We start from the raw sequence: 26,259 nt of genomic DNA on the forward strand, positions 1-26,259 counted from the left end.
TACCTTTTTTCTTTAGCAAATCTAAAATTATAATATTTCCTTACTTTCACATGACAGTCACCTGGACGAAAAGTGAGAATAAAAACTTGACAAGTTGAAACTCTTTCTACTATATTCAAAGCTAGTGTCGCTTTAGAGGAAACTATAACCAAATATAATTGGAAAAATAGATTTTGTTTAAAAAAAGAAATACATATAATACGATAGATGCATAGTCTAAATTAATAAATACTGCCTCGTTGTTGAAAACTCTATTATAGAAGTTAAGGCAGCGAATTATTAAAATAATGATCCTAAATTCACGTTGTAAACAAAATCCATCAAGATGAAAATACATACTCAATGCAAGACTGGTATAATGAAATGTTTACAATGTAAATAATTAGGTGCATATTGCTAATTAACCACTTTCCATCTAGCCAATGTATATAATTGGTCAGGTGGGGGCTCTGTAGTTTTGAGAGGACCTACCTGTACTTCCTCCCACTCGTACACATCGCACACAACCCCTGGGTCATGCAGCAGTGAGATCTGTAACCACCCTGTCCACCCAACACAGCAGATCACAGTTGTCGGTACTGGGCCACTGTGATTGGCCATGGTATCATGTGATCGCTGTGATCATAGAAATCACATGTCTACTATTAAACAATTGTCATCCATGATACTATTGTTTACTATTGTGATTTATGTGATCTCTGTAGCAATCACAAGGGCCCTGACAACCACCATATTGTCCCTAATCACTGCCACACCTGTTATAGTTTCCCTGAATCCCACCACACCAATTACAGCATCCCTGTTCACTGCCACACATAGTTACAGTGTCTCTGATCAACACCACTACAGCCATATTGTTTCTATTGACTGCCATACCGGGTAAAGTTTCCATGATCGCCGCCACACCAATTACTGGTGATCACCACCCTACTAGCTACAGTGTCCCTGATAACCATCACACCAGTTACAGTGTTCATGATCACTTCCACACCAGTACACTGCCACAACCGTCATAGTGTATCTATAAGAACTTGCTTACTTGTATTCTCTGAAGAGCCATCCATGTTCTCATCACTCTTCAGAGAGCATTTGACAGGCAGTGAGGAAGCATTGTATCACCTCCTCAACACCTGCTTTAACCCCTTGGAACCCACACAAGCAACCCCATTTATAAGAAAGCTTTAAGGTGTTCCTTAGATTGTGGGTTGCTCTGTGTGTCTAGGTGTGAAAATGTCTCATATATGTGGTATCTGCATACTCAGAAGAAGTAGAAGAATATATTTTGGGGTGCATTTCTAAGTATGTGTTAAAAATAAATTATTAATAAATTATTAATTGAAAACACTCTGAAAAAAAAATATTTTTAATCCTGCATTTTTCAAAAACTTGTGGCAAAAATTACATTTTCAAAAGACACTTTTTGTGTTTGCTTTCTAAAATAGGGTCCTTTTTGAGTGTTTCCACTGTCCTGGTGCTCCAGGGCCTCAACAAATGTGACATGAGGTAGTAAGGGATGGGGGAACGGTTCAACCCCAGCATGAGTTCAGGCCTAACATTTGCCTGTTCGGTTGTTCGCTGAAAACCCAAATTTGCAGGGTGCTAACTGGGTGTTCGCCCCAACCAACACCCTACAATGCTGCTCCCTGACTTGGCAAAGCTTTACCCAATCAGGGTGCAGAATAAGCCAAATTGATGAATGATGCAAAATTTAGAAAAATCCATACCAGACCCTTATCTAGGCACGCAGCCTGACTGGGCTACATGCACATGCCCTCAACAGGGGGGGTGCTCTGAGACAAAAGTGGGTACACTCCTCACATTTTTGTAAATATTTTATTATATCTTTTCATGTGACAACACTGAAGAAATGACACTTTGCTACAATGTAAAGTAGTGAGTAGGGATGATCGAACGGTTCGGGTCGACCATCGGTTCGACTCGAACATTGGCTGTTCGAGGTTCGGCCGAATTTAGAACTTTCTGCCCAAAAAGTTTGGAATTCGGCAACCAGAACCGACCAAAATGCAATGGGACAGGAAATGGGCTTTAAAAGCCCATGATTGGACCGGAACCATTAGCAAAAGCCAATTGAGGGGGCAGGAGAATGCTAGGAATGTGATTGGAGTGACTAGGGGGTCCATAGACCAATCATTAGTGAATACGCCCCCCAGTATATAAGATAGCCCCCGCCAAATTCCTAGCATTGTTATACAGGGACATGGAAGAGAGTGGAAGCAGTTTGTGGACTTCTGCTACAAAGTGTCATTTAGCATTTATTAGTGTGAGGAAAGGGATATCTAGTGTAGTTAGGGTGCTCTTTTACAGTTTAGTTAGCTTTAATTATTCAGTTTCTGTAGGGAAAGTGTTAAGTGCCAGGGTGACCGTAGTGTGGTGTAGGGTGAACTGACAGTGACTGCTATGGCAGGGTGACCAAACCCTTCCATATCAGGGTGACCGCTATAGAGAAAAGCTAGTTTCTCTGAAGTTACTATCGCTGCAGTAATATGGCTTCGCCCCTGTCAGCTTGCTTTTTGGCTGCAGGCGTCTATAGGGATTTTTGAGCACATGTTTGGAGTCAGGCATGACATCTGAACATGTGTATAGGGAGTATATATACACACACCCATGTATGCATATATACACCTGCACATATATAGGTGTGAAAGGAGCAGAAAACACTACTTGTGCTAATGAAATAATTAACACCAATATAGTTACGCTCCTATCACACCTATATATGTCTAAGTGTAAAATACATATAAGTGTGTGTGTATATATATACCCCTATACAGAAGTTCAGATGTTTTGCCTGCCTCCAAAGAACCCAAAAAAATGCCCAAAAAAAACGCTAGCGCCAAAAAAAAAAAAAAACGCCCAGGTGTGTTGTTGCAGGCTTTTTTTGGGGTTTTTGGAGGCAGGCAAAACATCTGAACTTGTGTATAGTGGTATATATACACACATACTTATATGTATTTTACACTTAGACATATATAGGTGTGATAGGAGCGTAACTATATTGGTGTTAATTATTTCATTAACGCAAGCATACATTTCTGCTACTATCACACCTAATTATGTCTAGGTGTATATATACATATAAGTATGTGTGTATATATACCACTATACACAAGTTCAGATGTTTTGCCTGCCTCCAAAAACCCCCAAAAAATGCCTGCAACAACAAACCTGGGCATTTTTTTTGGCGCTAGCGGTTTTTTGGGCATTTTTTGGGGTTCTTTGGAGGCAGGCAAAACATCTGAACTTGTGTATACGGGTATATATACACACATACTTATATGTATATATACACCTAGACATATATAGGTGTGATAGTAGCAGAAATATATGCTTGCGCTAATGAAATAATTAACACCAATATAGTTATGCTCCTATCACACCGATATATGTCTAAGTGTAAAATACATATAAGTATGTGTGTATATATACCACTATACACAAGTTCCAATGTTTTGCCTGCCTCCAAAAACCCCCAAAAAATGCCTGCAACAACACACCTGGGCATTTTTTTTTGGCGTTAGCGTTTTTTTTGGCATTTTTTGGGGTTCTTTGGAGGCAGGCAAAACATCTGAACTTGTGTATAGTGGTGTATATATACACACATACTTATATGTATTTTACACTTAGACATATATAGGTGTTATAGGAGCGGAGCCATATTCGTGTAAATGATTTCATTAGCGCAAGCATATATTTCTGCTACTATCACACCTATATATGTCTAGGTGTATATATACATATAAGTATGTGTGTATATATACCCATATACACAAGTTCAGATGTTTTGCCTGCCTGAAAAGACCCCAAAAATGCCCCAAAAAAACGCTTGCTACTAAACCGGCAAGGTATGAAAAGAGAGAAGCCGCTAACCTGTTCTATAAGTGACAAAACACAAACAATCTTTATTTTATGGTTCTGGACATGCTACAGAGCTGAAACTTCACAGGTACACGTTTTAGACCCCCCAGATACTAAATCCAAAGAGTTTTTTTTTTTTTTTTTTTCAACAATTGGCTCTCTATCAAAAATGACAATTTTTAAGAACTTTTTTTGGGTATGACCCAGAACCCTAGGCACTTTTTAGGGGCATTTATTGGGTTTTAGGGCTTCAAAATGGTGTTTTTTGATTACCGAAGTTCGGGTCCCATTGATTTCAATGGGGTTCTGAAATCCGGGCCGAACTTTTGGGAGGTTCGGGTGATCTGGTTGAACCAAACTTTTCAAAAGTTCGATCACCCCTAGTAGTGAGTGTACAGCTTGTATAAAAGTGTAAATTTACTGTCCCCTCCGAATAACTCAACACATAGCCATTAATGTCTAAACCGCTGGCAACAAAAGTGAGTACACCCCTAAGTGAATATATCCAATTTGTGCCCAATTAGCCATTTTCCCTTCCCGGTGTCATATGACTCGTTAATGTTACAAGGCCTCAGGTGTGAATTGGGGAGCAGGTGAGTTAAATTTGTTGTCATCGCTCGCACTCTCTCATACTGGTCACTGGAAGATCAACATGGCACCTTATGGCAAAGAACTCTCTGAGGATCTGAAAAAAAGAATTGTTGCTCTACATAAAGATGGCCTAGGCTATAAGAAGATTGCCAACATCCTGAAACTGAGCTGCAGCACGGTGGCCAAGACCATACAGCGGTTTAACAGGACAGGTTCCACTTAGTACAGACCTCGCCATGATCGACCAAAGAAGTTGAGTGCACGTACTCAGCGTCATATCCAGAGGTTGTCTTTGGGAAATAGACATACAAGTGCTGCCAGCATTGCTGCAGAGGTTGAAGGGGTGGGGGGTCAGCCTGTCAGTGCTCAGACCATACGTTGAATAAAATTGGTCTCCATGGCTGTCGTCCCAGAAGAAAGCCTCTTCTAAAGACAATGCACATTTAAGCCCGCAAACAGTTTGCTGAAGACAAGCAGACTAAGAACATTGATTACTGGAACCATGTCCTGTGGTCTGATGAGACCAAGATAAACTTATTTGGTTCAGATGGTGTCAAGCGTGTGTGGTGGCAACCAGGTGAGGAGTACAAAGACAAGTGTGTCTTGCTTACAGCCAAGAATGGTGGTGGGAGTGTCATGGTCTGGGGCTGCATGAGTGCTGCTGGCACTGGGGAGATACAGTTCATTGAGGGAACTATGAATGCCAACATCTACCGAGACATACTGAAGCAGAGCATGATCCCCTGCCTTCAGAGACTGGGCCGCAGGGCAGTATTCCAACATGATAATGACACCAAACACACCTCCAAGATGACCACTGCCTTGCTAAAGAAGCTGAGGGTAAAGGTGATAGACTGGCCAAGGATGTCTCCAGACCTAAACTCTATTGAGAATCTGTGTGGAATCCTCAAACGGAAGGTGGAGGAGCTCAAGGTCTCTAACATACACCAGCTCAGTGATATCATGATTCAGGAGTGGAAGAGGGCTCCAGTTGCAACCTGTGAAGCTCTGTTGAACTCCATGCCAAAGAGGGTTAAGGCAGTGCTGGAAAATAATGGTTGCCACACAAAATATTGACACTTTGGGCCCAATTTGGACATTTTAACTTAGGGGTGTACTCACTTTTGTTGCCAGCGGTTTAGACATTAATGGCTGTTTGTTGAGTTCTTTTCAGGGGACAGTAAATGTACAGTTATACAAGCTGTACACTCACTAATTTACATTGTAGCAGTGTATTTTTTTCAGTGTTGTCACAGGAAAAGAAATAATAAAATATTTACAAAATTGTAAGGGGTGTACTCACTTTTGTGAGATACTATAGTACCCCTACCCATTCACTAAAAAAAGTGTACAAAAAAATAAACAAACGCACACAGTTGTTGACATGTCCTTTATTCAAAAATAAACCAAAAAATTTTTAAAAAGTTCGTTCTCGTTGAATTCTTCCCCTGGTCTGCCTGCTCTGCGGTTTGACAGTGATGTCACTGGTGTGGCCCTGACCCTTGTGACATCAATGACCCAGCATGCCCCAGTCCGTGATGTCACGTTACCGGTGTGGCCCCACCCCTATATAGGAACTGTCAAACCATGGAGCAGGCAGACCGCGAGAAGCATTTAACGAGAGCGGATTTTTTTTTCTTTTTTTCGGGTTGGCAGTGCAGCGGGCAGCATGGTTGACGATGAATTTACATCGGGAGCACTGCTTTTTTTTATTTTTATTATTGAATAGAGGACTTGTTTTAATTTTTTTTGTACACAATTTTGGTGAATGGGTAGGGGTATTATGTACCCCTGCCCATTCACATAGGGGGAGCAGGATCTGGGGGCCCTCTTGTTAAAGGGGGCTTCCAGATTCCAATAAGCCCCCCATCCACAGACCCCCACAACCACCAGCCATGGTTGATGGAAAGAGGCCCTTTTTCCCCATCAACATGGGGACAAGGTGCTCTGCGGGGGAGCCAGAGCCCCCCTGCCCCAGAGTCCCTAGGGCTCGATCGCCCCCCTTTCTGACCTGCCAGGCTGCATGCCCAGTGTGGGGTTCTCCTTAAAACCTATTTTTTTTTTCTTTCATTTTTTAGTAGCCGAGAGCCAGGAATTGTAACAAGTAATATTAAATGGTATTTGACTAATTTTTTTCTTTAGAAGTTTCATTTTTGCTATAGCATGTTTTAAGCATGCTACAGATGCGCCACTTTACAGGCACATTAATCACATAAACCCCGGAGGATTTGGCTGCTCAAAGACCAGACCCTATTTTGCGATTCAGCACTGCGTGACTTACATGGACAATTGCGCAGTCGTGTACCAAAATGAAATTGACGTCCTTTTTTTCCCACAAACAGAGCTTTCTTTTGGTGGTATTTGATCACCTGTGCGGTGATCTGCGTAATGGCGGCGATCTGCTTTTTTTTTTTGCGGGACTGCGACATTGCGGTGGACAGATCGGACCCCTGACTGACATTTTTGACACTTTTGGGAGTACCAGTGACATTACTACAGTAATCAGTGCTATAAATATGCACTGTTACTGTCAAAATGACACTGGCAGGGAAGGGGTTAACTTTATTTGCGAGGTTGGGGTTAAGTGTGTCCCTAGGGACATGATTCTATTTGTTAGGGGGCATGGCTTGTTAGAACATCACAGAGACATACGATCCTACATAGCAGGATCGCATAGCCTCTGTGATGATCTAAGGGAGAATGACAGACGGCTGTGTTTACATGTTACAATGTTTTTTTACTTTTTTTTTAAATTAATACATGTCCCCCAGGGCTGTACCCAGACCCCCATATCCCTTTTATGGCCGATTACTTGCATATAAGCCCTCAAAATTGACACTTTTGATTTTTCCTGTTCAGCTCCCCTAGACTTCATTGAGGTTCTCTGTACGGATTAGAACATTTTCCCTATTAGGGAGTTCTGCTGCGAACTGAACAGGGGGTTTTTGGCCCATCTCTAATTAGGAAATTAGATGCATAATTTCTGCTCTTTGAAAGCCCAAAGGTGCTACTTAGATTCTGGGTCCCTCTATGATTCTAGGTTGTGAAAAAGTTTCACACATGTGGTATCCCCATACTATTTAGGGCCTCAGGAAATGAGTCAGTACATCAGGACTGATCAATTTTCAAATATGTATACCCTAGTTTGTACACTGATTTGGGTTATTTTTACCAAAGAAAATTAGCAGAATACATTTTTGGACTAAATTATAAAGAAATCTTATTTATTTGCAAAATCTTATAACATAAACTAAGAAAATTGTGTTTTTTTTCAAGATTTTCAGCTTTTTTTGTTTTTATAGCAAAACATATAAAAATCCAGTGGTGTTTAACCATATGTGAGATCGCATGTCTCTGTGATTACACCACAAGCCACGCCCCTCCACAGTTAGAATCACGCCCCTAGGAACACACTTAACCCCTTGATCACCAGTAAAGTTAATCCCTTCCCTGCCAGTGTCCTTTTTACAGTAACAGTGCATATTTATAGCACTAATTACTGTAGTAATGTCACTGGTACTCCCAAAAGTGTAAAAAATGTCAGTCAGGGGTCCGATCTGTCCGCAGTCCCGCAAAAAAAAAAACGCAGATCGCCGCCATTTCTAGTTTAAAAAAAAACAATAAAAATGACATAAATCTTTCCCATAGTTAGTAAACGCAATAACTTTTGCGCAAATCAATCAAAATACGCTTACTGCGATTTCTTTTGCCAAATATGTGTAGCAGAAAACAAATTGGCCTAAAATGTTAAAACATTTTCATTTTTACATTTTTTTTTGAGAATTTCATATAAAAAAATGTGAAAAATATTGTTGTTTTTTTCAAAATTTTTGCTCTTTTTTTTGTTTATAGCGCAAAAAATAAAAATCGCACAGGTGATCAAATACCACCAAAAGAAAAGCTCTGTTTGTGGTAAAAAAAGGACATCAATTTTGTTTGGGTACAGCGATGCACGATCGCGCAATTGTCCGTTAAAGTCAAGCAGTGCCGAATCCCAAAATAGGGCCTGGTCTTTGAGCAGCCAAATCATCCGGGGCTAAAGTGGTTAAAAAGGTCAGAAAATGGGTTTAAGAACTATATCCGGGGTTTGTGAACTTCCCGCTGATTTGTCAAACATCCAGTAAATAAATGGACCAATGGACAATGTCAGTGACCATATTTGGTCACATACATCACCTGAGATCCCTGGTTTTATTTCCATTTTAGCAGCAAGGTTTCAGATTGGTGAACTGGCCATAGATGGCCAGTTCTTCAATGGTTACCTGAACCACAAGCAGGCTGGATTCACATTGATCTCGTCTTTCACAAAAATACTCTTCCTCGTTATATATTAATGCCAGGTACCTCTGCAACACAAAGCTTACTGCAATTTTTTAGATCCTCGAAAGTTCCATCAAAGATTACCAGAGGAATGAAGGTGTGTCCCCCCCCCCCCCCCCTAGTGCATTGAGAGCAACCACCATCCAGAATAAAAGTATACTTGAAGGCAAAAGTAATCCCCACAAGCATGAGGTCAGATTGTAGACAATACAGGTGGTTTAATGTAACTTATTAAGGTGTGAATAGTATGCACCTTTTCCCACCAACCTATTACTTAATTTGACTACTTCCCTAAAAGAGGTAAAACTACACTATATTGAGCTCTCTCGTCTTTTCCCACCTTGTTTTTTTCTCTTTACACAATAATTTTTTTCTGCAAGTAAAAAAATTGACTGCTATACTTTACATTGTGAAAAGCCTCTATTGCTTTAGTAAATCAACCCCTTCAAACCATAATCTCAGAACAAGTATACAAATATGGACTTATGACTTTTTTCTGGCTTGCCTGGTTTGCATACTTTCTGCAGATTTCTGAATGTAATAAAAGGTCAGCGTAATAGACTTACAACTAACATTTTCAAAAGGAGGCCAACAATGGCAGCCCTCATATTTCTCTCAGGAAGGATTTACTGTAATCTCCAGCAACCAGTAAGAATACATCATATTCTGGTCTAACTTTAGAAGAGAACATTCTGATTGGTTGCACTTTTGAATTTGTAGGTAAAACATTTAGTATAGTCACAAAATGGGAAGAAGTACTGGCATTTACTGATACTTTAAATGTGCAGAGATTTTAGCGCACAAAGGCAATTGGATACACAGATAAGTGGATACACTAAGGTAATTTCCTGACTGACTGCTAGCTGCTACTATTGCATACAATAACATGTTCTACAAGTTGAGTCAAGTGAAACTTTAACGAGAAATATGCTTCCCTCTCAAATCCATAAGATGCTGCACTGAATTGATGAATGCTGAATTTCAGAGATTGGTCCTAGTGTTTAGTGAGTATTATTCCCTAGCCTCTTTAAATTTATATTGTTTTTAGAAAGGATCAGATAAATGAGTTCTAAAAGCACAGTGTATTTGAATTCAAGAGCCTATTGTTTCATAGCTGCTTCAGGAGAATAATGAAGTCTTCTCGTCAACTGTGTTGAGGCTTTTAGATTTCCATTAGAGTTTGAAACGGAAAGCTGCAGGGGGCACTTATAACATTTTGCACCTCACATCTACCAGTACCTTATCATTACATTGTATTTATGTCCCAGTTTATTTGTAAATGATTATGTTATACTCTTGAGCGAGGTTAATTGGTGACTTACAATGTTTCTGTGAACTGTATGAATATGATTTAACAATAAGACCTCATTTTAAATTTGTATAGGAATAAAACTAGAATAATAATATGTGTAAGTAGAGAAATCTCTGTAAACCTAAGTGTGTTATGAGTTTTATACATAAACTGAAAAGTTTTTAACCTCCTCCCGCTCGCACTATAGCCGAAAGACGGCTACAGCGCGGGCTCTAATTTCCGGGAGGCCGTCTTTATACGGCCTCACAGTAACAGGCTCCCCGTGCGCTCCCGCGAGCGCGCATTGGGGAAAATCTATGTCGGCCGTGTCCCTTGGACACAGCCAATCACAGATCGTGGTGAATGGCCAATCACAGTGGCCATTTACCACGTGATCGGAACGTCCAATGAGAGATGATCTCAAATCTCAAATCTCGGAGAACGTGACCACATCACTTCCGTCTGAACGATCCCGAGGCTAGGAACGCACGCTGATCCCAGGCGAGCACCGCGAATGAGGTAGTTGCGGACCCTATGCCATACGGATGCGCTGCATGTTGATTTTATGTGAGTACATGTCTTTTTTGGAATCTAAATAAAAGTTTTAAAGGCAATCCTGCACTATCGGAGGCTTCTGTTTTTCCCCTTTTTCATATACCCGGGAATTGTACTGGAGCTCTCTCCCTGATGCTTTAACCCCTATGTGTACCGGAACAAGGAGTGGATACGAGTGGTAATAGGAAGGATAGGACGGAACCAGATTGCCGGTGTATGGGAGCGATCCCTGTTATCGACCCGTCATTTACCCCTGTAGGGGTACGGACATCCGGTAAGCACAGGACCTCAGGAGAGGGGGAGCACCCTATCTTCCAATCACTCACTGCACTCCCGGCTTCATAGAAAAAAAGAGCACCTTACTCCATCCTTATATGGACTATAGAACTTTATGATTTCTGTACCAGCTCTGATTGCACTATTTTTGGACAATTTTAAAATACACAGAACTTGCTTTTTGAGCCTTTGAATTTATATGGTTCTCACTTTCATAATTTATATAGTTATTTGCACGGCTGCACTTATTTATTTACTAGTGTTTATATTGTCACCAGTGTGGGATGCACATAGTTCACCCACTTATTTATTTTCATTGCTTATGAGTATGCAGTTGCACTTTATTGAATAGATGGTTATGACTATTCGGAATGCACCTTATTTAGTGTGATTAGTGCACTATATTTATTTTTTAGCACCTTTGCACACTAACTCTCTATATCACCATAATTTATTAATACTATCTTTATATGCTTTTATATTTTTATACCTACATTTACATATATTTGCATATTTATGTTGAGTCTCAATAAGCCGTTTAGGTATTGAACACATTTATTTATTTATTGATTTGGTATCAGCACATAGTGTTAATTTTACACACATATTACACACCCATTGTGTTTTTATATCCTATTACTTATATAGTTCTTATTCCCACATACATTCTATGTGCATTTGCATGTGTTGAACTTGGTCTTGAACTATAGGAGCCTAACCCAGATTTCCCATTAACCTACTTTCCTGGCAGCGCCAATCACTCCCCTTTTTGACATTTACACCTGACGCTCCCCCATTGGGGGTGCATCTTTTGGAGTGGGCAGCAGCCATTAGTGTTTTATTTATAGAAATTTTACGCACTATTTTATAGATAGTTTATCCTAAGCGCGGATCTTTCTTCTTTTCTTCATGATCTCAAATGTAAACATATGAGATCATCTCTCATCGCCAGCTCTCCTTCCTCACACAGAGACTGCATGTGAGGAAGAGGAGAGCTGATCAGCGGTAAGGGGACACAGAGAAATGTAATCAGGGCACTGATCACCAGTGCCCTGATTACACAAGAGGGAAAAAAATGCCATAACTGCCCACAGTGCCCGCCATCAGTGCCCCCCATCAGTGCCCATAGTGCTGCCAGTCAGTGCCCATCAGTGCCTGCTCATCTAGGCACTGATGGGCACTGACTAGCAGCACTACTTGCACTGAGTGTGGGCACTGATGGTGCTGCCCATCAGTGCTCATCAGTGCCGCCCATCAGTGCCACCCGTCAGTGTCCATCAGTGCCACACATCAGCGTCCATCAGTGCTGCCTCTCAGTGCCCATCAGTGCCACCTCTCAGTGCCCAGCAGTGCCACCTCTCAGTGCCCAGCAGTGCCACCTATCAGTGCTCATCAGTGCTGCCTATCAGTGCCACCTATCAGTGCTCATCAGTGCGGCATATTAGTACCTCCTCATCAGTGCCACCTCATCAGTGCCCATAAGTGCCACCTCATCAGTGCCATAAGTGCCACCTCAGTGCAGCCTATCAGTGCCCATCAGTGCCGTCTCATCAGCGCACATCAGTGAAGGAGAAAAATGTATTTATTTTCAAAATTTACTCACAGAAAATAAGAAAAACTTTTTTTTCAAAATTTTTTCTTTTTCTTTTTTTTTTGTAAGAAATAAAAAACCCAGAGGTGATTAAATACCACCAAAAGAAAGCTCTATTTGTGTAAAAAAAATGATAGCAATTTAATATGGGTACAGTGTAGCATGACCGCGCAATTGTCATTCAAAGTGTGAGAGCGCTGAAAGCTGAAAATTGGCCTGGGCAGGAAGGGGGTAAAAGTGCCCTGTAGGCAAGTGGTTAATAGACATCACCTAAACTGCTTCAACAAGTTGCCATGTTACCAGGGTGTCATAATGAGTTATTATCATAGCAGACATTGATGGAAAGCAGCCTTTGAAATTCTTAATCTTTCTCTATAAATGTAATATGAGGCTTCCTGGAGTGATCAAAGGCCACATGTGAAGGTCTTAAAAAGACCAAGATGCCCATCATTGATCCAGTGATCTATTATGTCTGCCTGCATGCAAAAACAATTCTACACAAAAGACAAAAGAGATTTCCCTTTACAGCTCTGTAATGTAACCAGGTGAGCTTATGGCTAAACTCCAAGCAAATGTCTAAATACACAGATATAAGACATATTTTCACCTATATTTTTATACACGTCACATATTTTTATTTCTGTCTGTCTGTCCATGTCGCAGATCTACACAGTTCTTACACAGCAAAGCCCTGATTTGACAGGGCAAGAGATGTGATTTTCTATGCTGCAGTTCCATATTTCTTACAAGTTGTGTCCCTTCTCAGGCTTATGAATTGACACGAAAAGCAGCAGACTGAGTGATAAATTCATCTATCTGTCACTCTACTATCTCTGCCTGTTGGCTAGTCCCTTGCATTGAAGTACCCTGCAGCCCTTGTGCTGTTGTTTCTACCTTTCCCCTTGCAAGTGGCTGATACAAGGTCTAATTCAGGTATGCATGCATGTAAAAACACTGCATGCATGTAAAAAAATATATTTAAAGCGATTGTAAAGTCTCAGTAATTTTCCTATCAAAATAACAAACATTTTATACTTACCTCCTCTGTTGCAGTGGTTTTGCACAGATCAGCCCAGATCCTCCCCTTCTCAGAACCCTCTTCTGTGCTCCGAGCTGAGTCACAGCTCCCTGTGTCTATTCAGACAACGAGCCCTGACACGGCCCTGCCCCCTCTCTCTCCTGTTTGGCTAGCTGACTTTTATTGACAGCAGCAGCAGCCAATGGTGTCGGTGCTGTGGCTCAGCCAATCAGGAGGGAGAGTCTTGAACGGCTGAGACACTCGTAGACAATTCTGGACAGAGAGGGACCTCAGGTAAGTGTTAGGGGAGCCGAGGGGGCTGCTGCACATAGAAGGCTTTTTATCGCAACCACTTGACAACCGCCCGCAGCAAATATACTGCGACAGGCTGGCTTGGCTGCGCGAACCACTTTGCCTGTACGGCGGTTCGCGAGAGTGCTCCTGGGGGTGCGTGCGTGTCACTGGAGACAGGTGTCCACCCCCACTAGGAAGCGGGGAATCCGATCCACTGGCCAGTGGTCACGAATGCCACCGGGCACCCGCAATCACTCTCCGGGCACCCGCAATCTCTCCCTGGGGAGAGAGAACGATTGTCCGCTGTTGTAAACACATTCTCTCTGGAATGAACACAGAGATCCTGTGATCCTCCTATTTAGGATAACAGGTCTCTGTGTTGATTCCACAAGTCCCTCCCCCATACAGTTAGAAAACACTCCCCTAGGCTCACACTTAACCCTTTGATCACCCCTGGGTTAACCCCTTTCTTGCCAGTGTCATTATTACAGTAACAGTGCACATTATTTAGCACTGATTACTGTAGTAATGTCACTGGTTCCCTCCAAAAGTGTCAAAAATATCAGTTAGGTGTCTGATCTGTCCACCGCAATGTCGCAATCCCGCTAAAAAATCGCAGATCGCCGCCACTACTAGTAAAAAAAATAAAAATAAATAAAAATGACAGACATCTTTCCCCTAGTTTGTAGACATGATAAATTTTGCGCAAACCAATGAAAATACCCTTCTTGTTTTTTTTGGGGTTTTTTTTAGCAAAAATATGTAGCAGAATAAAAGTTGGCCTAAAAGGATGAAAAAAATGTGATTTTTAATTTTTTTTTTTTTGGGGGGGGGGGGGGGGGGGTTATATAGCAGAAAGTGAAAAATATTGTTTTGTGTTTTTTTTTTTCAGAATTGTCACTCTTTTTTGGTTTATGGCGCAATAAATAAAAATCACACATGTGATCAAATACCACCAAAATAAATCTCTATTTGTGGGAAAAAAAAGGACATACATTTTTTTAGGATACAGTGACACATGTAACACAATTGTCATTTAAAGAAACGCAGTGCCAAATCACACAAAATGGCATGGTCATTAAGGAGGCAAAACCTTCCGGTCAAGAAGTGGTTAATGCATTGAATCTATTATGGAAATAAAACCTTCCGACTTTACAACTCCTTTAACCACTTCCGGACTGCCAGCAGCAGTTTTAAGTCAGTACTTTGACATTAAATACCGGTGTTTTGGCAGCAGATAGCTGCCATAAACCCAGTATTTTTTTACAGGGTGGGTGGTCCTCTTTCGCATAAAAGTGGTCCCAGCAGCAGATTCACCGCGGGATCACTTTTGTGGGCAGCGGGAGTGGTGCCCGCCTGCCGCTTCCCGGAGCCGTCCATAGCTGGGAAAACGATCCAATCCGTCTATGTCCCAGGCAGGAAGTTGAGTGAGGACAAGATGGCCCCCACCCAACTCTATGGCCTTGGAGGACCGGAGTGACATCATAAATCTCTACCTCCCAACGGCCTTAAAGATCACTTTTGTAGAAGTGAGCTCTGAGGTCTACTTTGACCCTGGATCTCACATTAAAAAGGACCTGTCCTGCCTTTTTCTATTACAAGGGATGTTTACATTCCTGGTAATAGGAATAAAAGTGATCCAATTTTTTTTTTTAACCTCCTTGGTGGTATTCCCGAGTGTGGCTCGGGGTAGAATTTCAGTGCCATTAGCGGTAAACCCCGAGCCACACTCGGGGTACCGCCAGGGAGCATCGCTGGATCCTGGAAGAGAGGTTACTTACTTGTTCCCGGGTTCCTTCAATGTGTTCCTGCAGCATACAGTGACCGGATCTTCCGTCTGATGCTCTGTGCCCTGGCTTCCGTCTCCTGCGAGCGTCACGTCGCAGGGGGGGTGGAACCGGCGGCAAATTTAAAAAGTAAAACACACAAACACACTGATATATTGTAATCCTATTGGATTACATTACTAAATAAAGTACATTGACATTAGTTTGCCCCCCAGTGCCCTTGCCTGCAGTTTTACTGTACTATATATATATATATATATATATATATATATTTATATACTGTATATACACAGAAACAATCATACCGCCAGGGAGGTTAAATGTACAGTGTAAAAATAAAAGGTAAAACAAATGTAGCAATATTTCCAGGCCTTGGGCCTGAGGTGGGTCTGCCATTATTACTGGTAACACTTCCAACACATTTAAGTTGTGAACCCAGGTGTGAAACTGAGACAATGACCATTTCGGCATCTTTGGTTTGTTTTGTTTATTGAATGTTGGGGATGGGAGAAGGGAATGACTGGGATACTCTTCTGGCTCTTGTAGGCTTAACTGGGACTCTGTACAAAAATGTCCGTTGGCGCTGTCTTGATGCCAGCTGAATGCCGACCAGCGCTTCCTGGCGTTAAAAGATACTGTTATGCTGAAATTGTGCTGGAACCTCGACTTTAACTTGTTTGTTAACTCAGAAGATCCAGGACTGTAGAACACTTGACTCCTGACACTCGATTTAGCTCAAAAGTCACCGAACAGCTCCCTCCGGCGCTCCACTGACTGAGGTAGCTCCTTGTCACTGTTTGTGCTGCTGCAACTCTGTACACTGCACACTGTACACTGACTCTTCAGGGCCCAACCACTGGTGCCCCCTTTTACACTTCAGGGTCCTCTGACTAGGTACCCCCCTCTAACACTTCAGGGTCCTCTGACTAGGTACCCCCTCTAACACTTCAGGGTCCTCTGACTAGGCACCCACATTACAGCTATCTGACTCCTGGATTCCTGGAACCTTCTCTGGAATGGTCCCCTCTACACTTGGCAGACGCCTAGGGGCAGTTTCCAGTACTCACGACCTTGGCAGGCTTTCTTGGAACTGAACCCCTCTTCCTCCACTGGTCCCCCGACAGACAGATCCCCTCTGCAGCTCGACTCAGCACTCTCTGGATTCCCAGGCAGCCACCTGAGACACCCAATCCTTCTGACAGGAGGAGAGACAGACGTACTCTCCCTCCTGGGACTCTGCTTCCCGCCAAAGACGCTGCGTCATGTGTTCCCCTCATATACCCACTCCCAGAATCCTCTGTGGCAGAATTTGCCTTCTGAGGTAGATACAGGCCAGAATGTGTCTCTGATTGGATTTCCTCCACTGCCCAATGAGAATCCTCTCATGGAGCCAGTGGGGAGACACACCTGGGAGACAGCCCAGCTGAAATTATTGTCCTGCTGTTAGGCAGCCAAGGCCCACTATACTTTTACCTAGCACCTACCCTGTAGGGTGCTACACAAATAATAAAAAAAAAATGAAGTATTGAAACAATCTCCATTTTATTCTCTAGGTGAAAAAAATATATAATGTTGGGGTTACAAGTCATTTTCTAGTAAAAAATACAGATTTTAACTTGTAAACAACAAGTGTTAGAAATAGGCCTGGTCCTTAAAGCGGTTGTAAACTCAATAAAAAAAAAAATAAAAATAAAAAAACCTGCAAGACAAAGGCATAATGAGCTAGTATGCAACGCATATTAGCCCATTATGTGTAACTTACCTGAAAACAAAGCCCCGACATGGACCCCCGGACATCGCTGCGGGCGCTGCCATGGTCCCTCGTCGTCTCTTCCGGGTTCGGCGGCTCCGGCACGCTGATTGGCCGGAAGAGACGGCTCTGGCACGATGATTGGCCGGAGCCGCGATGACGTCACTCCCGCGCATGCGCGCGGGAGTGATTTTTCCGGCAAGCTCCCGGCAACTTAATTGAAGGTCCCCCGGACCTTCAGAGCGCATGCGCCGCTCGCACGAGCGGCTGCATGCACTGTAAATATCTCCTAAACCGTGCCGGTTTAGGAGATATTATTTGTACCTACAGGTAAGCCTTATTATAGGCTTACCTGTAGGTAAAAGTGTCAAAAAGCGGGATACTACCGCTTTAAGTGGTTAAAGTTTATCTAAACTCAAAAACAAAAATGTTTTCTATTGCAGATTACCAGTCCTTACCTGTGGGGGCTGCATTAGTTTCCTTTTTTCACCCTTGTTTTCCATCATTTTCATCTGTGATCCTGCCAGTAATACACTTCCTTCCTTAGATTATAAGACTCTCTCTCTGTACTCTATCAATGGAGGAGCAAGGTTGTCAGTCTTGGTCTTTTTATTATATGAACTATAAAGGGTGTCTTGTAGTTCATAGAAATAATAGAGAGGGCTGATTCAATTGTTTAAAAATTTATTTTAGCATATAGGAAGTTATCATGACTCAATATTTCTGGCAAGATCAATATGTATTGCGTGTACTTGCAGAAAATGTACTTACAAGATGCAACTGTCTAACTTGCCTAATTTTTTTTAGCTAGTCTTGTATTTTAGGCACAGCTGCCACATACCATAGCCCGTCTCTACTTTACCACATTTAAACAGTAGAACTTGGCCCTGGACCCACCTTAACTTGTTTCTCACCTGGTTTCTTAGCCAATAAATACCTTTACTACACTGATTACCACTTGAGTTTGCAATGCAGTAGAGCCAGACTAGCTCATAGTCCTGATCCCACACTTACTATGAATTCTGCTGTGTAAGGAATTACAGAAAAAAAAAAAAACGTGAAGACAAATTCAGATGTTTATACCAGCTGCATTTAGGAATACATTTTGGAGAATACATAACTACTTTAAACAGTGTTGTATACCTGTCTGAGCTCAGCTTTAGTAGATAACTGTATAGTTATTCTTTAAATGTCCTTCACCAGTCATATATTTACCATTTTACATTCTATGCGTTAAGGTAAAAAATATTCTGTATGCAGCAGCCCCCCTTCTGATTGGCTTTTGGCTCCCACTGCTGTCAATAACAGCCAGTGAGCCAATCAGGAGATGGAGGGGGCAGGGCTGAGCTGTGGCTGTGTGTGTGAATGGACACACAGAGCCCAGAGCCACGGCTTGGGAGCGCGCCTGCTTGGGTGCCCCCAGAGCAAGTTGCTTTCTGTGGGGGAACCCGGTAGGAGAGAGGACCCAGGAGCACCAGCTTGGACATGAGAAGAGAAGGATCTTGGCTGCTCTGTGCAAAACCACTGCACAGAGCAGGTAAGTATAACATGTGTGTTATTTAAAAAAAAAAAAAAACAAGGCTTTACCATAGATGCTGCTAAACATCACACAGTGCTTTTCACCACACTCCCCATAAAACATACATATACCTTGATGCGGCTCAATACAAAATGATAAATAAATGCTCCTTTCATTTAAAAAAATCATCACAGAACATCCTATATTATATACCTTGATACAACAAAGTGTCCATATATTGCAATCCATTGAAGAAAGTCCTCCAACAACGTGTTGTGAAATTCTCAATATCTTCCACTCATTTTTTAGTGTAATCTGCATCCATTGACTCTAGACTCCTCTGGCAGCACCAAACTCACCGGCAGGCTGCATGTAAAAACAGAATGGGACCAACAGTGCTCTCTGTATAACAGTCTTTTATTTAAAACTCATAAAATGTTACACTGTTTATGACATTTACATTAAAAAGGCTCCTACAGTGCTTTGAATCAGGCATATCGTAAATGACTGATGAATCTCAGTTTTTTTGAGCGTAATGCGTATAGGAGCAGGAGTCATGCTTATGTGATATCTGGAAGCCTTGGAGCTGGGTGTTATGAAGGAAGATGATTAACGTGCCCTTGATTTTACAATATGCCTGATTCATAGCACTGAATCGATGTCCGCTGGCACCCGAAGATCATTAGTTACAGAGGCAGAATGGCAGTCTGCCTATGTAAACAAGGCAGATTACCATTTTGTCAGTAGGGAACGCATGGATCCTGTGTCTCTGCAAAGCAGGGACATGGATCCATACCTACCCCTAGTAATGTCACCTCCTACACAGTACACAAACACAAGCTAGGCACACAGTTAACCCTTTGATCGCCCCTGATGTTAGCCCCTTCCCAGCCAGTGTCATTAGTACAGTATCAGTCCACATTTTTAGCACTGATCACTGTATTAATGTCACTTGTTCCCAAAAAAAAAAAAAAAAGGTCAGTTAGCATCCGATTTGTCCACCACGATATCGCAGTGCCACTATAGGTCGCTGATTGCTGCCATTACTAGTAAAAAATAAAATAAAATACAAAGTCTATAAATACACCCCACTGTTTGTAGATGCTATATCTTTTGTGCAAACCAATCAATATGCGCTTATTGGGATTTTATTTACCAAAAATATGTAGCAGAATACATATTGGCCTAAATTAATGAAGAAATTTGATTTTTTTAATTTTTTTATTCGATATGTTTAATACCAAAAAGTTAAATATTGGTATTTTTTTTTTTTTTTTCACAATTGTCGGTCTTTTTTTGTTTATAGCATATACCACCAAAAGAAAGCTCTATTTGTGAAAAAAAAAGAACATACCTTTTATTTGAGTTAAGTGTCGCACAACTGTGCAATTTTCAGTTAAATTAAAGCAAAAAAAATGTCCCGGTCAAAAAACTTCTGAAGCTGATGTGGGTAAAGAGTTTAAAGAGATGATCCTAACAGTTATTCAGGATGCCAAATGTTGTGTGCCTACAGCCTTCAGGGAGGAACATTTGGTCTGTGCGACCCTACTAACATCCAATAAAACAGAAATGCTGGTAGATTTACTACTGTACAAATAGAAGACATAGTTTAAGGTTATGCCTCATGCAAAAGCTCAACAAACTAGGGAAAATGCCTTCCAACGGCTATAACAAGTTTCCTGCATGTACCAGTCTGTCCCTTAGTAACTAAAATCTTGGTTCTACACCATCCATCCATTCTGCCACCCATGTTGATGCATTTGTACAGAGGTTTTTAATGTGTTTAAAAGGAAGGACACAAACAAGCTTTTATAGTAATTACTGTTAAATCCTCAAATTGCTGGAAGTGAGCTATGAAGACATTGTAATCTGTAAGCCGGTGATTCAGAGTGTAAATGGTTTTAACAAATCATTGATGCTTTGTGTATGCCTCTCAGCACACAGTGGGTTTATCTTTAGCTTACCTAGGCTATGACCATCAGGTTTATCTATGTTATAAAAAAATAAAAAAAAACATTAATAAACATTTTAACCACTTAAGCCCCGGAGGATTTGGCTGCTAAAGGACCAGGGGTTTTTTTGCGATTTTTTACTGCGTGACTTTAACGGACAATTGCGCGGTCGTGCGACGCTGTACCTAAACGAATTTGACGTCCTTTTTTTCCCACAAACAGAGCTTTCTTTTGGTGGTATTTGATCACCTGTGCGATTTTTTGATCACGCGCTATAAACAAAAAAAGAGCGTAAATTTTGCAAAAATAACAATATTTTTCACATTTTTTTATATGAAATTCCCCAAAAAAAAAAGTAAAAATCAAAATTTTTTAACATTTTTCGGCCAATTTGTTTTATGCTACCTATGTTTGGTAAAAAAAATCGCAAAAAGCGTATTTTGATTGGTTTGCGCAAAAGTTATCGCGTTTACTAACAAAGAGAAAGATTTTTGTCATTTTTGGTGTTTTTTTTTTTAACGCATAATGGCGGCGATCTGCGATTTTTTTTTCGGTACTGCGACATTGCGGCGGACAGATCGGACCCTTGACTGACATTTTTGACACTTTTGGGGTTACCAGTGACATTACTGCAGTAATCAGTGCTATACATATGCACTGTTACTGCAAAAATGACACTGGCAGGGAAGGGGTTAACTTTATTGGACAGGGAGGGGTTAAGTGTGTCCTAGGGGCGTGCTTTCTACTGTGTAGGGACATGGCTATTGGTGTAAAAGCAAAGATCAACCGTTCTACATAGTAGAACGGTCAGATCTTCACTTTTACACAGGGAGAACTGACAGGCAGCTTGTTTACACAAGCTGCTCTGTCTTTCTCCCTTCACAGGAGCGATCGTAGTGTGGCCGGCGGACATCGAGTCCGCCGGTCACACGCACTGACTTGCCTGTGAACGAGCCGCGGCGGGCGCGCGCCTCGGCGGGCGCGCGCCCGCCCGCGATAGGCTCGCAAGTCAGTGACAGGCGAGTGACGTACCGATACGTCACTCTGCCTGGCCGGGGCTGACCGCCGCAGTATATAGTCGTGCGGCGGTCGGCAACCGGTTAAATAAATCTGTCAGTTAACTTTTAGACGGCATTCACATTGATCCGACTGGTCAGGCGACTTGTCAGCCTGACAAGTCGCGGTCCGTCACACTCCCATTGTGTGGTACAGGAACGGTTCTAATAGGAGCGACACAAGTCGCTCCGACTTAGAAAAAGGGTCCTGTACTACTTCGGGGTGACCTGGAGGCGACCTGCATAGACATTCATTTTATGAAGTCCATGCAAGTTGCGCTGAAGTCGCGCTGCACGCGACTTCACAGGTCGCCCCCTAAGTCGGAGCGACCTAATGTGAACGGAGACTTAGAGTATAAATGTAATTGGACTTTATTTTTAATAATTTTTTTCTTAGTTAGAATAATTGCTTGCTTGGTCATTGCTGAAGCCAATAGCTTGCAATCCCAGGCCTTCTTTCTTGGGCTGTATGTTGTGTACCTATTACTAATGCTTTTCCATGAAGGGGTTAGTTGTTTCCTGAAAATGCTAATAGTGCATAAAACGTAAATATTAATCATGAAGTAACTAGCTAACTACCATGTTTAAACACTGCAAGAGAAATTGAGTGAACAGCACACACATCTGCAGGATATTACGTTTTAAAGAAAAAAAAATTGACAGGCAGAAACTGCTGGGTGAGCTATTTTTACCACAGAGCTAATGTTTTTAGAAACAAACATTCTGGACTACTAAGGTTTTTTCCTCAGGCATGTAGAGAACTGAGTAGCGTGACAAATAATCTCACAATCCTAGATGTGTGTGTGTTTAATATAAATCTCTCACTCTTATTCACAGCTCCTTATGAAATCTGCCCCGAGGACTATTTGATGTCTATGGTATGGAAAAGAACCCCAGCTGGAGACCTGGCATTCAATCGATGTCCTCTTAACGCTACTGGTAAACGCTCTTCTATTAAGAGAACTACACATTTATATATAACTAGATGAGTGATGATCAAACATGTTTATTTGTCTTCAATGCGGTTTGGGAGATCATAATTGAGCATTTCAAATAATCATTTATACAAATGGAATTATAGGAAAATGGGATATATATTGTGCATATCATTTCCCAGTGTTATATAGCTAAATCGACTCATTTGTGAGATTGCTTTTGTATGATTTCAGCATTGCTGCAGACTCTAACAAATATTTTCTGCATCCTGTGTGACTCATAGGCACCACTAGCAGACGCTGCTCGCTCAATCTTCATGGTGTAGCCTTCTGGGAACAGCCAAGCTTTGCAAGATGCATATCAGCTGAATACAGACACTTGCAGCTTTCAGTAGGTGCAAAGCCAGCTTTTGTCCTTGTTATGTTTATTTCCTATTATCTAGCTGAGCTGAAAATGTAACTCATTCATATCTAGTCGGAAATGTGGCACTGGCAAAGGAAAAATACAGCATTGAATTCTGCACATGCACATTATTAGAGCCAATCCTTAATCACTGAAAAGTCATTTCAAATGTTTCACTGGAAATGAACATGGATAATGAAGGTTTATTATATTAATTCTGTCAGTCAAAATGTATTTCTGTTATAAAACGTACTGACACAACTTTTATAAGAATTGCAGATGTATTGCTCTTATTTCTCTTTATGCATATGTATGTGTGCATCCATTTTCACCGTACTAAAAAGAGATTAGCAAATTGTTTTTCTGGATTAGCAAATCTGAAATTGTCTATGAAGGATCTCAATAACTCAGGTCATGGTATAGCTACTAGTGGTTAATTGCATTCAACTGGACTTGTTCTGTAATTTTGAAGATGTTTTATAGCTTCTCCAAACCCTTCCTTTAATACTAATTGAAGCGAAGAAGCCTCTTGAGGAAGATAGAAAATGTTTTCAACATTGCAGAACAAGTCCAGTTGAAACAAAGTCGTACTAGCCAAATATGAAAATGCATATGTGAACCAGGTTTTTCTAATCCTCATGTAAGTGTGTATTTTTGCATGATGAACAATAGTGGATCAAGTAATACACTCATACAGATTTTTTAATGCTTTATCAAGAGCCCCTGCATTCGGTTCCATACACCCGCTCCTGCCCTCATGTCAGACTTTGAAATGCGATTACTGTATGTCTGTGCTGATGCTGCATGTGCATCCACTTCTATTGGCTGCCTGCACACAGCTCTAAATTGGAAGAACAGGCATCTGGCAGTGGCTCTGCATGGATGATGGCTCTTATCAGCCACCTGAATGACCCTGTACAGAGGGGTCAATAAACAATAGATTGAGATCTACCACTAGATTGAGGACAGGTGACTGGTTGATCACGGTCTGGGCTTGCTGATCCACCATTCAAAAGCATCAAAAAGAGTGCAATGCAGAGGGACTACTTGTAAAGTTGGAGCTGTAGTAGGGAGCAACAGCCACATAAGCCGATGCCTCCTCTTTAGTGCTGGTTCCTGTCCTGTCCCACGCAGAGTGATACCAACTGCAATCCACCTCTTATCCCAGCTACCAGTCTCCAGAGTGGTGCCAGCAGCAGGAAAGAAGAGATCTTCAGGGCAGTGTGAAGTAATACACTGGGCATAATAGTATAGGGCTTCTTTCACACTGATGTACTGCTGTTTACCCACACCGCTGGTCCAGTGCAGTGTTCCTGCAGCTTTCCTGCTGGTTTGCTGCGGTTATCCATTTCCTGCAGGTTTGCTGTGCTTAGCCATAGACTTCTATTATATCCTGCGGGTTTGGCACGCTTTCTGAAAGTGCACCAAAACTCCTAGTGTGTGTTCAGAAAGTGCACCACACCTGCAATATATACAGCAATAGAAGTCTATGGCAAAGCGCAGCTAACTCAGGAAAGTTGCAGATACGCTGAGCTGTGTAACACATGGCACATCAATGTGAAAGCAGCCTTAGGGGGCTCAGAACAGTTAGGGTTCATCAACATTTGCAGCTTGGGGGGTGGTAAAACCCCATAGTTCAGACATGTTTTTATCACCCCTGCCCCAACCGCATCCCCTTTAGTTGAAGTGGTCAGGGGTGTACACATGTTGCAGCCACAGCAGGAATGTTATGCTCTGTCAAGGTTGGTGGATGTAGTACCTGCTAAGCATGACCCATTCAAGTGAATGAGGCCGCTCTGAAATTCCCCTGAAACCTTGTGCAGTACAGAAAACAAGGGGTTAAAGAAGGCATTATTGCGTTGTTTTCTCACCACCTGCTTTAACCCCTTAGACCCAGCAGAAGCATGCAGTTGTGGGGCACTTGCAGAGTGGCCCCATTTACTTGAATGGGTCATGATTGGCAGGTGGTAGCACCCACTGAAAGCAACAGGGGGCTTAATTCTTGCTGCGGCATGTGTACACTTTTGGCTGCTACCTCAGCAGCTAAAGTGGGTAGGGTTTGAGTGTGGTATAACCATAACTCAACTTCAGGGTTTTACCACTCTCCCAACTTTACTTGTGAATGAGCACTAAGGATGCTGCCGCGAAATGCAACTAGGGGCTCATTCACAAGTGCAGCAGTCACTGCTGTTCCCCTGACAAGTGATCCAAGTGTGTTTGACAGGTGGTGGAGAGTAGGGATGATCGAACGGTTCGGGTCGACCATCGGTTCGACCCGAACATTGGCTGTTCGAGGTTCAGCTGAATTTAGAACTTTTTGCCCAAAAAGTTCGGAATTCTGCAACCAGAACCGACCAAAATGCAATGGGACAGGAAATGGGCTTTAAAAGCCCATGATTGGACCAGAACCATTAGCAAAAGCCAATTGAGGGGGCAGGAGAATGCTAGGAATGTGATTGGAGTGACTAGGGGGTCCATAGACCAATCATTAGTGAATACGCCCCCCAGTATATAAGATAGCCCCCGCCAAATTCCTAGCATTGTTATACAGGGACATGGAAGAGAGTGGAAGCAGTTCGTGGACTTCTGCTACAAAGTGTCATTTAGCATTTATTAGTGTGAGGAAAGGGATATCTAGTGTAGTTAGGGTGCTCTTTTACACTTTAGTTAGCTTTAATTTATTCAGTTTCTGTAGGGAAAGTGTTAAGTGTAAGGGGACCATAGTGTAGTGTAGGGTTAACTGACAGTGACTGCTATGGCAGGGTGACAAAACCCTTCCATATCAGGGTGACCGCTATAGAGAAAAGCTAGTTTCTCTGAAGTCACTTTCGCTGCAGTAATATGGCTTCGCCCCCGTCAGCATTCTTTTTGGCTGCAGGCGTCTATAGGGATCTTTTGAGCACATGCTTGGAGTCAGGCATGACATCTGAACATGTGTATAGGGGGTATATATACACACCCATGTATGTATATATACACCTGCACATATATAGGTGTGAAAGGAGCAGAAAAAACTACTTGCGCTAATGAAATAATTAACACCAAT

At 41.9% G+C, this 26,259-nt stretch overlaps 1 protein-coding gene across 4 annotated transcripts in view; it reads left to right on the plus strand.

Moving 5' to 3' along the window:
* Positions 1 to 26,259, plus strand: part of ADGRB3 (adhesion G protein-coupled receptor B3) — a 1,221,611-nt gene that overhangs the window by 648,371 nt on the left and 546,981 nt on the right. For all 4 annotated transcript variants that reach the window (XM_082251903.1, XM_082251901.1, XM_082251904.1 and 1 more), the window contains 2 exons: positions 22,713 to 22,814; positions 23,095 to 23,201. In XM_082251903.1, the coding sequence (XP_082108029.1) occupies positions 22,713 to 22,814; positions 23,095 to 23,201 (209 nt within the window). The remainder of the gene's footprint in view (positions 1 to 22,712; positions 22,815 to 23,094; positions 23,202 to 26,259) is intronic.

This window comes from Pelophylax lessonae (assembly GCF_965119305.1).
Source record: "Pelophylax lessonae genome assembly, chromosome: 3".
NCBI lineage: Eukaryota > Metazoa > Chordata > Amphibia > Anura > Ranidae > Pelophylax > Pelophylax lessonae.